Source organism: Micropterus dolomieu, linkage group LG14 (genome assembly GCF_021292245.1).
Source record: "Micropterus dolomieu isolate WLL.071019.BEF.003 ecotype Adirondacks linkage group LG14, ASM2129224v1, whole genome shotgun sequence".
Classification (NCBI taxonomy): domain Eukaryota; kingdom Metazoa; phylum Chordata; class Actinopteri; order Centrarchiformes; family Centrarchidae; genus Micropterus; species Micropterus dolomieu.
The window spans coordinates 26039172-26055491 of record NC_060163.1 but is presented as its reverse complement, the minus strand read 5'-3'; the positions used below and the strand labels follow the sequence as shown (position 1 = coordinate 26055491).

Here is a 16320-nt window from a genome sequence, read left to right as displayed (position 1 = left end):
CCACAAGGTAAGACTGGGGCTGTTCTGTGTGGAGCTGGCTCTACCTGTATTTGCCACCTTACCACCCAGAGACATGAATGGACCTCAGAGCTGGGCGCTACACCGTGGATGCTCCATAAATAAATAGGATGGGTCAAATGCACATTTGCCCTGCAGAGAAAACAAGGGGTGTTTGGATCTAAAGACAGGCAGCAGGATAAAGGTGAAGTATTAATGCAAGAATCTTTCCTTCAAATTAGTCATTCCTGTCCTCAGATGACTAATTTAGCCATTCATTAGCTTTTGCTTTTTCCCTCTATTTAATAATTTAATTACTTATCTGTCCCTTCAAATTAATATTTTGTACCTTTGATTAACTAAACGGTGTCCTCAAACTACTTAATTCGTTCCCTAAAGCATTGATGCACCCCTCCCTGTTCCCTCAACACTCTCATTATGGGCCACTTTAATCGGGGGTCTGTTTGGCCGTTAAACCAAACTTTGTGTAATGTTTGTCATTTATTGGTGAAGAATTTCTATCCTTCAGAGGAGAGAGAGCGAAGAGGAGCAATTAAATGATTTTTAAAGTATGATTCAGTCATTCGAGGACACAAATTGTTCTGAACAAATGAACTATATTGAGCGCACAAATTAGTAATTTGAGAACATGAATTCCTCAAACACTTACCAAACTCAATTTAGGTGTTTTAAACTATGATAATTTTCACACTGTATTTCTACTAGTTATAAGACTTCTGTCATCGACTTCGCTCAGACAATCAAGGTTGTATCCTACATACATTTTTCATACCCATTAGCATTTTCAAACATTTTCAAAGGCTGTCATGGTTAACCGTAGGTCAGAAAGGCTTGCAGGGCGGCCAACATGCACACTTCCCAAATCACAACCATAACTTCCTGTCAGGAGACGCGTTTTAAAACCTGTACAAAAGTACAAAAGAATAGACATGTAAAAACATGTCTGAATGACACTTGCAAGTTTGCTTCACTATGTTTCACTTGGCCGCTGGTGCATCGTCACATAAAGCAGTGATTGTTAAACTTTTTTTTCTGTCCCATCCCCCTTCAGAGGCCAGAACTGCGTGGGTGCTCCGGCTTCCTCCCACCGTCCAAAGACATGCGGACTAGGTTAATTTATGACCCTAAATTGTCCTTCTGGATGTGACTGGTTGTCTGTCTATGTGTGGCCCTGCGATGGACTGGCGACCTGTCCAGGGTGTACCCCGCCTTGCTAGCATCAGAGCACATTTATTTATGTCACCAATATTCATGCAACTTTAGGTCAGCTACACATTCATTTCAAGTCAGTTACCAGTAACGTTCAATAACCTGACTATTATACTGAAACGAAGATTCCTCATCATTAAATCGTAGCTTAGTTAAATCTGACTTAGAAAAGTTCTTATTACAGCAATATAACTATATGTACTTTTCATAATGTGCGGCCACATATGCTTTCAGAGTAAGTGTGAGCGATGTTTAGTGCAAAGCCTGTCAACAGAAACTGTGTAGGCGTATCAACAAGCAGCTTGGTCAGACAATGCAGGCCACTCCTTCCCTTCATCAAACAGCAGAGTAGTGTTCAACAGGTGAAGCATCGAGTGAAGAAGAGGTGGTCTGATGCCTCCTTAGAACAATTCTATACATCATATTTAAACTGTAAACAGGAAAGTCTGAAGAGTGTTGTGAGCAGAGTTTGCTCTGTTGATACGTCAATGTCAAAGAAAAGTAGAATAAAATTAGAATGTTATGATTAATCATCTGCAAATTTCGTCTTAAAATCAAACGTCAAGATGGTAAAAAATTCCTCTGGAACAGAGGGAAACTTCCAGGAAGTAATCATTTTTAAATCATGGGAGGATTCATCAGTCCTGCAGTGGTCTACGAAGAATTCAGATCATTTACTTAAGAAAAAGTACTAATACAACACTGTAAAAGTACTCCGTTACAAGTAAAGGTTCTGCATTGAAAATGTTGCTTAAGTAAAAGTATGTTAGTATAATCAGGAAAATTCACACAAAATATTAAATTGTCCTTGTCACTGTTACACATGTCATTTGATTATTGTTACTAATGCATTCATGTAAAAGCAGGATTTTTCATTATAAATTCATTTGCTGATTATTTTTTCCATTGATTGATTGATCGTAAAACTTATAATGAGAAATGCCGTCAGTTACCCAGGGTGACGCCTTCATAATGCTTTCTTTTGTCCGACCAACAGTCCAAACCTTCAACATTAGTTATTGAAATTATTAATTTGAAAAGCAGCAAATCTCCACATTTGTGACAATGAAATGTGTTCACATGAAAAATTTTCTGTCAACTGACTAATTCTTTCCCCCTGTGCTTGTATAAACACCATATTTTATAATCTCTCAATGTGTGTAAAAATCTGACTTTGTAAAGTAACTGAAGCTGTCAGATCAATTTAGTGAAGTAAAAAGTGTCATGTAAAGAAAATGCTCAAGTACAGGAACCTCGTATTTGTACCTGATGTACTTATGAATGACAAATCATTGATCACAGAGAATTAACCAGTAATAAGCAGTCTACCTCCAGGTTCTGCAGGTATCCTTCCTGCGGGTCACACAGCAGAGAGGAGATCCGGTGGTTGTGTCTCATACAGCGGCTGCTGCTGTCCCTCCACATGGGGAAGATCTGCCGGATCACCGTCATGCGCCCCAGTGCACTGTGGGTAAGCTCCAGGATCTCCGTGTCGCTGATTTCCTGCAGCGCAGAGGAGGTGGGACAAAGCAAAGGAGACGTTAGTGACCTCCCTCAATCTGAGGTTTGTCTCCATATCAATTAGAAGATGTCCCAGAATCCTGAGAGACAGAAAGTGATTGATGGCAGATTGATCAAGCGCTGTGAGGTGAGTTTTGTAACATGTAAAGTTAACTTTAACTCCGAAGAACAAAATAAAGTTTATTTTCTCGACAACATTAAGAGCAGTCATCAGACAATTTAACACATAAAAACAAATGACAGTGCCAAAGCCAAAGACACCGGGGGATTCGCAGAGCCATTAAAAAAGCTTCCTTTATTGATGAACATGTTTAATTGCTTTGACGCTGAGAAACCCAATTATTTTCTGTGAGGTGTAATTATAGATAGCCTCAATCTAACTCTAAAAGCATAAAACATAATCTATGAATAATATTAGGGTTATTATGCTTTATAACACCAAAAATAATTACAGTCCGCAACTTAAACAAGAGTCCCGTGTTTTCTTACGTCTAATAGAAAAGTCGACTTTGCTGCATTTTTGTTTTTAGGTCCTGACTATCCAATTAAAAATGAACCGGGGCTTGTAAACAAAAGTCACGAGGATGTGAAGCCTGTTTATTGGAGAGTTTTGAGACCATGTCATTCTGTCAAGGTTTAAAGTCAAAACAAGTTTGATTCCAGGTCGTGTAATTGCAGCCGACACATTCAGAATCTGTCTGTTATGTTTGCTGAAATGTATTTACTTTCTCTTGTGTTCATTCCACTCAGGAGTACATAAAGGAACGCGTGAGCATCAACCCACTTCACCATACTTTCAGAGATGTTGTATTGTGCAACCCAGGTGTGAATAATATCTTTCTGACCTTTAAAAGTGGACTGAACTCAAGGAGGTATTAAAATTGAAGAAAAAGGGTTCTGTGGCATTCCTGCAAAAAAAAAAACCTCTCAGGTGTGATGAGATCTCAATTCACAGTCTTAGTCTGAAATACTCTGTATAATTTTTATTATAACGATTCCATGACAACTGGGCAACCTCCATCTGCTGAGGAAGGTGTGGTATTATTGAAAGCTACACAATGGGGTCAGCCTCTCACATTACAGCAAAGAAGTTCACCAAAATTGTTTTACATAGCTAAAACTATGTTGACACCCAAACATTACACCCATATGTAACGGCTGAACACGTCATTAAAGCCACGGGCGTTAACCTGCTGGTGTGTCAGTCCCCGCTCCTCTGCTTTCAGGCTTTCCACCAGATGGTGGAACCTGCTGCAGGAATTTGCTCCCATTCAGCCACAACAGCATTATTAATGTCTAACACTGATGTTGGGTGATAAGAGCCTCAGGCTTGTTCATGGCATCAAGACCAAACACGCGAGAAACGCAAAAGACACACAGTTCTTGGACTGAGATTGCGGAGGAAGTGGAATGCAGCCAGGAGGCCATTTACTGGATGTTAAAGATATTTCTTAGGGGGCTTACTTAGTGTAACAGGGAAAGGTAAGACAGGTGTAGCTTGGAGTCATTAGCTGACCCAACAAGTGTTCACTGACCTTCCATCTCTGGTTACTTCTCTCATGTAACTGTCCTTGTTAGGGAGGCAACAGTTACACTGACAAGGTAGAGACAGTAGCTCAGGCATCAGGCGAGCAGATATCAGTGTTCTCTGGGAATTGGCCAAGGCTGAGTCTTACAAGAACTTACTGGCTCCACAGATTAGAGTACAACTCCAATTCCAATATGACGTAGCATCAGACAGACTGACGACACTTTGTGGAAAGGGATGCATGCGGCTTGAAGGACACATAACGTATCTTTATTAAAGCTAAGAACCAATTACCAAAAGACACTTAGGCTACGTTCAGACTGCAGGCCTTAATGCACAATTCCAATTTTTTGTTTGACAGTTCACATTATTGTTTAAATGTGGCCCGTATCAGACTCCAGTGTGAACTGTCGGCGGCCTGAATGTGACCCGCATGCGCAGAAGAATAACACAACGGCACACACATTACGTTGTCTTAGGCTACAGAAGTAAACAAGGAGCAACAGAGGTTAGGGCTCCTGTTTTTTATTGTCCTCTCACGGGTCACATTTGTCCCGAATCATGACAAGTGTACACAACTTTCTGTTCCTTTCATTACGGTTTCTGGTGCTGGACAACACAACTGCGCCACAACTCACTCCCTCTCTCTCTAATAAACCCAGAGAAACGTTTCTTTTTTGTCCCGGCTTTGTGCACTTAACTATGTGGACAGACCATATAGTCCATCTTAAAACCATTATCAAGGCATGAGGTACCCTCTGGCTGGGTATTAACTCAGTATTTCTATTATTTGAGACTCTGCCTGAATAAAATTTAAAGACACAGCTAATACAGGTTTGATGAAACACTGAAGAGATTGTATTCTACAAAATAGAACGGCCTCTGACTTTAAGACTGTGTTGTGGGGAGAGACACAGTAATACAATCAATATTCAAACAATTTTCTAGCATTTCTCAACCACGAAATGGAGGCAGAAGGATAGCTGAAGTGGATGTGATATTACAGAGGGTTGGTAATGGCCTGCATTCAGACACAGGCAGACGTGTGTTGTTAGGAAAGATGGGGTCCTGACTGGTGATGCTTAGAAGGGACACTACAATTTACTGCAGCTTATTCAGAAGCAATGATGCTGCTGCACTTCAGAAAGTTGAAATCACGGCATGTTGAGCTGTTTTTCATAAGCATGCTGTTAGACCATCCTGGTGGCTCATTACACACCAGAAAACAAAGCTGTTGGACTAGACGGAGTAAAGATGTAATTTAACGCAGGGCTGAAAAGCAATGATTCGCTGTCCTCTGTGGTTAAAAGTTGCACCTACTGTGTTAGTACTTCATCCAGCATTGATCATGGCTGCAGTCAAAGTTGTGGTCTGCTACACCTGTAAAGGCTTTACACAACTTTTTTGCACCTGGAAACACGTTGATTTTATTTACTGTTTTCCTGAGATAATGATGATTTTTCAAGATCTTGAGAAACCAAAACGATAGGACATGGTTTGGTAAGTAAATTCGGCACTGGACCAATTTTTCAAGGATATTTTAAAACTGGTTGTTTGTTTTCCCGTTTAGCTCAGTCGGAAGAGCACAAGAATCTCAATCTAAGGGTTGTGTTTGATCCCCACATTCATTGAATGTCTTCACCAAAGTAATTATGAAGAGACTGTTTCACATGCTCACAATAAAGCTTGTGCTGGAGCGTGAAGCCCGGCGATTGCTCCACATCCATCAACCTCTTGACGCTTATTTTCATTTCCCCAGCACCCCCAGGCAGAGGAAATTTCAGCGCTTCTCATTCAGGGGAATTCAATTTCCCATTTCCTGACAGCTATTTGTGTCATGCAAACCACATACTCTTTTGAATGTCCTTCAGAACTTTTCAAAGGTGCTTGACACACCTCTGAAATAGCCTTCAGGAAATGTGAGAGGTTGATGGATGCGGACAAATTGCAGGGACGCACACACTCCAGCACAGGCTTTATTCTGAGAAAAAGTCTCATAATTTATTTGTTGAAGAGTATAAAAAAAAAACCTTCACCCAATATGGGGACCAGACACGACCCTGAGAGTCCCATACTGAACTGACTGAGCTAACCGGGCACACTAATGACCAGTCTTAAATTCTCACGTGCCAAATTTACTTGACGACCCCTGTACTAGACTACCGTTTTGTTTCCTTTTTGGGACTGTTCTCTGATCAGTAGTAACAAAATGCTAAATTTTGCATAAAAAATATCAGACTGCCTCTTCTGTTAAACCTTAATTATGACTCACATCTGTGACATGATCAACAGTTCTATCAAGTGCAGAAATAATATTATATACAGTAATCTCCTTTATTGAGTTATATATCTTTTTTTGAGCATAGGTTTGCAAAGTGTAAAAAGTCCATCTCCCACAGAAAACTCTGCTCTGAACTGCCAGAAAACAGCTCGTGGCAGTCAGTGGACATAAAGTTGTTCCTGTGATGTAGAGACAGAGCTCAGTTAAAACTTTATGGATGAAACATCCTTTTGTTACAGATTAATAACTCACCACTCTGATACTCTCGCTCCAGTCCATGTTGCCAAGCTGGTCGGCAACATGTATGGCTGAACCATCGATTTTCATCGATCGGTTTGCCTCACTGTGTCAGCTGGTCTAAGAATACGGTTTGCTGAACACGAGTGTGTTAATTTGGAATAATTGATGTTAACTTTGTTTATGGAAATAGGGCCCAGGTTTAGCTTTATACTGATTTCACTACATCTGTGTATTTGTTTTGTGTTAGTCTCACCAGGTCTAAGGGTGCTGCTCTCTTTGTGTATTGGTTTTGAAATAGTTTTTTTTTTTTTTATTACCTTGCATAGGTTAACTAGCCATCTCTCTCTGTAGAGATTTCTTTTTGGTTATATTGTTTGCATTGGTTTAAGCAGCATGCTTTTTACAGTTTATTGCGTGTCCCTTCAAATAAATAACCAATCCATCAGGCCCACACAACAATCATAGACCTCCTCTGAATAAAAATAAACTGAAATAGCGTGATGCACAGTAAAACTACTAGCTGTGTGTGTAATTTATAAAAACATTATGGACAAATCAGGTGCAGCATTATTAAATCTGAGTTTATTAGCAGTGCGACAGACTTTTACCCACTTAATCCCCTGCTGGAAGGGCTCGCCTGCTCTCATTACCTGCAGTCTAACAAGTCACTGGCCTTTAGTTTCCTTCTCTGATGATGGGGGGGGGTGCAGGACAGAGAAACAAGGCTCTGATGGATTTAGCTGCCGATACAGATGGATGCTTTAACAGCCCCACTTGGAGTAGTTGTAATATAACCTTTGTTCACAAAGCCTGTGATTTGCATCTGAAGGCGAGGCACTGGTGTCATCAGCTAGATTTTCATCTCGTCCACACCAACTGTTTCCCGATGGATACTCTAGGTTTTGTTGAACATTAACCCATTTTAAAAATACAACCTTGGAACAAACTGATGTTCTGGCTGACAAAGACACCCTGAATAAAAAAGCATGTGTGTGACAAGTTTGTAAAGAGCCCTTTTGTTTCTTCTCTTTTCTTTGTTGAGGGGTCATTTCCTAGTGGACAGGCGTTTGAATGCACTATGCAAACCTTTAACATAGTGATGATTTCGGTACAGAACAGTAAATAGTCTGAAGTTGGTATTAATTTATGACACTGAAACTCCACCGACTCTAACCACAGTCTTCAGTACAATTGTTTCCAACCTTTTTTGGCCTTTTCATAAAAGCAATGTCTTTACATTTTATTGAAATATCTCAACAACTACAGGATAGATTGCTATGACGTTTGGTACAGATGCCCATGGTGCCAAGAACATGCATCCTAATGACTGGTGAGGCCCCGACTTTTTCTCTAGTGCCACCATGAGGTTCACGTTTATAGTAACCAGTGAAATGTCTCATCAACCAGTTGGACTGATTGCCTTTGTGGTACGCATATTTACGATCCCCTCAGGATGAACACCTAAGGTAAACCCTTAACTTTTCCTTTAACCACAATCAGGTAAACATTTCACTGGTTTGATTTGTGATTAAATACCTGCTATAACTGCTGTACTTCTTCTATATTGCATGTATGTTGCTAATAAGCAAATTTTAACATGTTACTAAACTTTTGCATTTGTTCATTTGTGTGACCTAAACTGAAGTTTGGTTATGAAACTGAGCCATTGACCTCAGTGTCCCATAGTCCTCCAGGAATTTACATGTTACTCAGCCTATGGATCCAGCATTCAGCTACGATTGGTCGGTGTGACCCACGACGTCACCTGGTCAACAAAAGGTTCAGTGGCAGATCAGAGCGACCGGGTCCTCTATCTGCAAAGACTGCAACAGAACTGAAGTTCTTCCCTGCCTGGTCTGTGACAGTTTCAACTGTTGTGTTGGCAGCGAGGAGCAGGCGTGTGACCAGATCAGATGCACTACATGTCCGCCAAAATTCTATTAACGTATATGGCATCTGCTGACTGTATCCATACCGTCGATTAGCATAGCATTTATTCAAGCGCTCCGGTGGGAGGAGCTCATGGCGTAACGTCACCGGTGCTCGTGAAACCTTGCGCATGTGTAGTAGAAGTATAACCTGTGGGGAAAACACTTTTAAACCCTATTTAAGGAGTGGAACTCTGTACAAGCCTAGTCTGGCTTCGTTCCCTCCTTGCATTGTTCTGGACTTGTACCAAACTTGCTAAACAAATAAACTAAACTATTTTTATCAGTATTTATTTCCTGCTGATTCTATACATGCAGTCTTTATGCCCGGTCACCAGTGAAAGTGCACTTCTGGCTCTCTCCCCATTTATTCAGATAGAAGCCTGGACTTGTTAGTCTGAAATAACTTCCCAGAGGCGTAACAAAGATGGCTGCTGAGTGGCAGGACTTGCCTATATGAGGACTTTGGTTTAACTCACACACACACTTCTGATTTGGCTTCAAACCACATGCGTGGATAAAAAGCTTAACGCTCACAGTACTGCCTGCCACTCCCCTCTCTCTCTCTCCTGCCTTCCTCTACTGTCTCTATCAAAAATAATAAAGTGTAAATGCCAGAAAAAAATCTTTAAAAACACAAAGCACTGCTGTGACCAAGTACAGCCTGTAGGCGGTTTGTCTTTTTGAATATTTACACCTGCTTAAGAATCCAACTGGTAGTCTTATTTCTTTATTGGTGTGTTTGTTTTTCTTTTGAAAAATAAATATCATGCCAGCAGGTGATATTTGCCAAGAAAGGTTTTAATCAAAAAGATGACTTCATATGTGTGCTCGCACAGCACATATATCTGACACAGTCACCTCAGTCTGATGTGTTCCCACTGCTCAACCAATCAGACTCCAGCCGCCATCTCCACCTCTTCACCGCTGACACCCAGCTTCAAGTTGCATTTGTGCACGTTGTGCGAGCAGCTTCAATGTGCCGAACACAGACAGTTTCTGTGGATTTATAACAGTTTGTCAGATGAAACCTGACAGCCGCTGCTTCACAGATTCTGTCCGACCACTAGGCTTCACTGCCGCCCACTAAGCATCCCTCTCTCATCTCTCGCCACCCTGCCTTTTCCCCTCTGGTTAATTACGGCCCTCATCTCTTCTCACCTCTCTCTCGTTACTGTAACACCACTGCTCTCTTCACATCTATTTGTTCTCCATTCTCTCCTCTTTTCTCTTTGTTTTCTGCTGTGTCTGAAAGTCTCTCTCCTTTTAATTGGCGTCAGTGGTGTCATCTGGCCTTTGCTGTTGGTGTACCCAGGAGACAGAGGGTGAAAAGGACAGTCTACTGCTGTTGACAACATGCCTGGCTTTGTAAGGTACTGCCACCCAGCACCACATACACTGAAAGGGTACTGTAGTTGTCTGAGGAGAACTACAAAGCAAACATTTGAGATCTACATGCCTTTTTTTTTTAACATGACACAGAATTCTTTTTGTTGCCAGAGGCAACTCAAAAGTACCATAAAACTCAAACCTTTGATGATGCGGTTGGTGCTATTTTAGTATTTCTTTTTCCATCTCACCAAGTACTCACCAAGTTAATAGGATCTAGGAACAAGATACCATCACTAAAAATAAATCAGATGGGTGATGAAACACGAGCAGTCAAATGATCAAACTGGTTGGAAAAAAAAGTTTTAAAACTGATTGCGTTGCATCGAGCACATAAGGAGAAACCTATGTTCACATATGTTCTTCTCTCTAAACTCATACATGCAGACCAGTGTCTTCCACATATGGACTCTGCTTGGGCAGGCCGCCCAAGGGCGTCACTTTGTGTTGAAAAGTGGTGGGCACGTAAGGGCTCAGATCAGGGGAGTGATGATACACTTGGGCCACAAGACGTGATGATGCACGAGAACAAGACGAGAAGATTTTAAACACAATTGTTAAGAAAAATAAAATGCTGAAATGTATGAGCGGGGGGGTTGTGGGGGCTCTCCTTTTAATTAAACACTTAATAAACAACTATGTCTCTTCGTTCTGTCCAGTTAAATATGGTGTGCCTCAGGGGTCGGTCTTAGGACCCATTTTGTTTTCCTTGTATCTGCTTCCCCTTGGACATATTATCCATAAACATGGCATTTCTTTTCATATTTATGCTGATGACACACAAATATACTTGACCGTCAGATCCTCAGACGCTGGAATGTTGAGTTCACTTAACAACTGCCTTTGTGAAGTTAAAAAATGGATGTCAAATAATTTCCTCCAGCTGAACTCAGACAAAACAGAAATCCTGGTCATCGGGTCCCAGCAGATGGTTCGCTAGTAAATCACATTAAGCCTGTGGCAAAGAACCTTGGTGTCTGGTTTGAATTTTGAGCAGCACACCACAAAGCACCAGCACGTACCTTGAGATCCTCGGGCAGAGGTCTGTTGTCTGTTCCAGAGTCTCGACTGAAAACTAAAGGGGACAGAGCGTTTGCTGTCAGGGCCCCGAGGCTCTGGAACAGCCTGCCAGAGGAAATCAGGTCGACTGAGTCAGTGAACTCTTTTAAGTCCCTTCTTAAAACATACTTTTATAGGAGAGCCTTTCCCGATCTTATTTGACTTCATTTTATCCCTTTTATTTTATTCTATTTTACTTATTTTATATTTATCTTAAATGTGTATTTTAGTCTTTAAAATGTTTTCTTGCTTTTATCTTGTATTGTTTCTGTATTGTTGTTTTTTGGGTATTATTGTCTTTACACTTGTTAAAGCACTTTGTAACTTGTTTTTGAAAAGTGCTCTACAGATAAAGATTATTATTATTATTAATTCCCTACATTCTGGAGACATTTTCTGCTCCAATTTATGTGGAAATGTCGATTTATAAGTTACTTTTTTTGGGACATTTCACATTTGTTTCTTCTGACTTTAAATTGCACTGCATGTTTTCTTATTGTGCAAATAAACCTTTCTTAAAAGTACTTTCTTTTGTTAGGTAATATTTCTTGGTGCAAGCTGTTTTTCAGAATATTTTTAACAAATGCGTTTAAAAAGCGATGGGGACAAAATCAACCATTTCAAAATGTGGTGGGGACACGTTCCTACTGCAAACGACACCTATATTCAGAGAAACAGCCGCTCTGGGACAAATGTTTCCATCTCCTTGTAGACTTGTCTCTCTCATTGGCTATTGTGAGTACTGACATAATAAACCAGATGTTATGGATCCAGTTTTTGTAATACTGGGTCTATAAACCCCTCACATTACCAGTGGGCCCAACAGCCCCAGACCAGTTTTCTCCTCTGATTGTCATTAATCGAGTTAACCGGGAATAAAATGACTCAAAAATCCCACAGTCTGAGCCGGCTTTAATTATTTGGAAGAGAAAACAAATGTGAAATGTAAAATGATTTCCCAAACTGTTGTAAACGTCCCTCTAAAGCCCCATTTCTATTTGTCTTTTTGAATGTGTCGTATCTGGATAAAATCCAGATGAGATTTCAGATTTGTTTTTAATCACAAACGTCTCTGCTGGCTTTAATGTCACTGGGTCTTTCTAACCTCGCTCCATAGTGCATTTGATTCAATATCCTACATGTTATTTGGATGTGGACGCAGGGCGCAGAGGGGACTAGCAGAAACAGAGGAGGAACAAAAGAACGAGAAGGAAATGGAAATCAGCTTGTCGCTGCATCAAGATCCAGGAGTAGAAACTACCTGTGTTAGCTGTCTGAGCCCAGTGACACTGCTAAACCCTCAGAGGAGTGAGGGAGGACGGCGGGAAGAGAAAGGTAGGAAATAAAAGTTAGAGGGAATAAGGATGGAACAGGGTATTTAGGAAGGGTGTGAGGAGGTTTTGGAAGGTGACAAGCTGTCTCATTCACCTGCTGTACCACACATGACTTCACTTGACGCTTGTCCTGAGGGATGAGAAGGAAGAGAAGAGGGGAACATTGGTAATGCTGGTGCCTGATTTTGATTTAATTTTGGGTTTACTATGTTGAAGAAAATGTCTTTTTAGCCACATTTACTATGACTCAATTAATTTTAGGTTTACTCAAACCAGTAAAAACTATAACACCTGCTAGTGTTGCAGAGCAAGCTTTATGACAGCGGTGCGAGCGTGTTGATATATGCGGGTGAAAGTTGTAGTGTGTGAAAATTTAAAAACTATTTTGCTACAGCAGTGCAAATGATGCTGAATTCAGACACTGAGTTTGGGAAAATGCACAGATCTGCTGAACTAAGACGTTAATTATCCCCAACAAGGAGCAGAGTACACACGTCAGCGGCTGCAGGTCATATCAGCTGTCACTAATTAATGTTAATTCCAAGAGTAACTTCACAACAGGCCAAAATTAAACTTGTGTGCTCTCTGCTGCTGCTGTCTGCACTAACACAACTGTAAACCTGCCAGTGGAGTATTTCTGTCGTTCCAACAACTCCACCAGAGTGAGACGTCCTCATGTCAGTTTAAAGAGTAACATTTTCACAGTTAAACTTTCGTATCGATGATTTAAGCTTATAAACTGAATTGAACCAGGACCTTCAGTATTTGGATATAAGTATTGGATCGTATCAGCACACACTCATTATTAAAAGGACTCGGATCGGGGCCCAAAACAACTTGAGCAGGACATCACTAGGGCTCCAAATAAATCTCCAAATATAGTGAAAAATGCCAAGCATCATTTCCCACAGTTCAAGGTTATCTGTTCCGATTGCTTGTTTTATCTCACCATCAGTCCAAAACCAAAATATTTTATTACATATCTTTTATTACAGAAGTATACATCAAATCCTGCCACTTGAGAAGATGGAGCCAGACATTTTTGCTTGTTTCTAGATGGTTTAACACTAGTTTTACGACTTTGGTATGTGTGTATGTTACGCTGACATTATCTTACTTATTTATAAATGTGCTGTCAGCATGTTTAGATAGTTTTCGCAGCTGTTTTGTTGCTGGTTCTTATCAAATTTTCAGTGAGCTTGTGGATCAGCGAGGTGAGAAAACCTTCATAGAGGAGCTACAATCTTGAGTTCAATACTCCATATTTTTTTGTTCTCACTCAGTCGGTCAATGCTAAGTAGCATAGCATCAGCTATTCAGCAATGTTTTTGTAGCCTAGCATAGTTTTTCCAACATTTTTGGGGGCTGGTCTGGATCTGGACTAGAAATTGCCAGGGCCAATTTTCTGTCAATGTCCAGCCCTGAGTCTTACTTTTAAGAATGAGGAGATCTGAACTCTTCTTACTCTACTTTTTAATTTAGGTTTAATCTAGTTTTTGTGGTGGGAATTTTTCCATTGATTGAAAAATTCATTCCACATTGTGTGTGGACAAAATTGGCATTAAAGTATGAGTAGTAGAAGGTGGGGAAGTAGGCGGGAGGAGAAGGAAAAGAAAGAGATAATACAGCTGAATAATTCTGAATGATTTAAACATGTTCCTGACTAGATGTTACACTGCGCTCACATCTGAAATGGAACCGGCACAAACACACATTTATCAAAAGAAACATATTTGATCATAAGCACTGTTTAACATGTCAAAAAACCCAAACAGACTGTGGCGAACGACTGACTCTGGGGAATCTGAACACGTTTCACTCTTTCTGTTAATTAAAAACGCAGAGTATAATTTAGTTAAATGATGACTTTGAAACAAAGCAGAGGATTTTAAGTAGATTAGGAGGCTGGTACGAAGCCGGGAGGTAAAAAGAAAAAAGGCATTGAAAGCAAGCTCTGAGGCTTTTGTGTTCAGCCTTCAGCAGATGACAGTTCCCCTCGTCTCGCTCTGAATTATGCTGTTAACACTGTTGTCAGCTCAGTTAATTGGCTGGGAAGATGCTTGGATATTGATACTAGGAGCAGGGCGAGGAATCAAAAAGGAAAGATAATTTTAAACAGAAAAAACTCACAATCACTTTGCACGAGCCGAGAAGTCAGAGCTCTGCGTGCTCTGGGGGTCTCGGGAACAACACAGTCCCAGGTGTGGTGGAGAGGTGCTCTCATTTTCTCTTTTTACCCCCACTCATTTCAATTTTACTTCCAGCATAGAAAGTCGCCCACGCTGGCAGATACCCGACCGCTGGAGAGAAGTGACACAAAAGGCTCTCAGCTTGTGTTTTTATCCCAGATAGGAGCATTTTTTTTATCTGAACAAACACTCAGGAAGGTGCTCTTGAACTTGCCTGGATTATTTTGCTTTTTATTTAAAGTCACTCTGCAGGCTTTGTCCCCTGCTCTGTTTTAAAATCAGCTGTAATCATTGCAGCGATTATTTTAAAACCACAATTTGACCCGATGTGGAGAAAAAAAACTTTCTGGAGGAGCTTTAACCTTGAGTTCAGCGGTTCAGTATTTTTGATGTGGTTTGATTGAAACACTTTCATTTTTGTTGGGTTTAAGGTGCCGGAGAGGCTCATATCAAGAGGACATCATAAAACAGCCCGTAAACAAAACGGGTTACGTGTAGAAGAAAACAAGATGCAGATGCTTGGAAAGCTAAACGAAACAAATTAAACTATGGACTGATGCTTACAGCTATCTGCAGGAGGAACTACAATCAGGTTTGTCCCTCTGAAGCCAAAATCTTAGACCCGGTGAGAAGTTGCAAATAAGATAGTAAAGGCCAATTCATACTTCTGCGTCAAGTCTATGCAGTCGTGAGGGTACACCGCCAAAAATGCAAGTAGGTTTTCTGAGTTCCTTTGTGTTAACTTCTGGTTTAGCCTCCATTAACTTGAATAGGGGTAAAATGATAATCACGTGGCTCTTGTAGATTTTCCAAGTTTTATCAGACTCGCTGGATCATATTCTGATAGTGAAAGTCATTTGGAGGGGGGTTGTGACGCTCAAATGAATGTACTGTTTCTTTCACATTGCAAGTGCTTGCTTGGGGATTGGAGGAAATGTGATGCTACCAAGTCGACCACGGTACTTGGTCTCTGCGTCACCGCAACATGTGGTTACATGTTTGGATACCGGCTCCAGTGTAGATTTTTGCAAACTGTGTGTCTTTGGTTAGCGACGTTGCCTTGTCATGGGGCCGTTAAATCAACTGGCTGAAAGTAAAAAGTAAATGATCGAAATATGTATATATATATATAATATATGTTAAAAGAATTAGATCAATGGTTGATAAAACAAACCAAAGAAGTAAGAATGCAAACACACTGACTGACTAACTGATCTAAACACAGACGGTTTCATTGTGAGGAGAAATTGTGACCTGCTTTAATATAACTGATAGCATCCAGTTTGAAGTCGATTCAGTGAACCCCTTTGGAACATGATGTCAGTGTAGGAGTGTTGAGTTTATCTGCAGGTCCACCAAACATTAACATTAGCCATAGTGGTAAATCACACTACTGAAATAACTCTCTCTAATTTGGTGGAGAAGACGATCAGCTACGTGTTTGACAGAGTGTAGTGTCACATGTTCTGTCTTGGTGCGTCACATCTTACCTCGTTGACAAACACCCAGTGACTGTCTTTGGACGCCAGATTTGTTTCCACCGCCTGCAGACACAGAGAGACAGAAACACGGGGTTAATGACGAAGGCTGCAGCTCATACGATCACAGCGCTGAGATCTTCCTG

The 16320-nt window shown here is 40.7% G+C and overlaps 2 protein-coding genes across 2 annotated transcripts in view; one reads left to right on the top strand and one right to left on the bottom strand.

Moving 5' to 3' along the window:
• Window positions 1-16320, top strand: part of LOC123982746 (stonustoxin subunit beta-like) — an 868592-nt gene that overhangs the window by 328229 nt on the left and 524043 nt on the right. The window lies entirely within an intron of this gene.
• Window positions 1-16320, bottom strand: part of LOC123983550 (glutamate receptor ionotropic, delta-1-like) — an 85022-nt gene that overhangs the window by 66930 nt on the left and 1772 nt on the right. Inside the window, exons 2-3 of the mRNA XM_046069803.1 lie at window positions 16187-16240; window positions 2557-2730 (exon numbers count right to left, since the gene is read on the bottom strand). Of these exons, the coding sequence (XP_045925759.1) occupies window positions 2557-2730; window positions 16187-16240 (228 nt within the window). The remainder of the gene's footprint in view (window positions 1-2556; window positions 2731-16186; window positions 16241-16320) is intronic.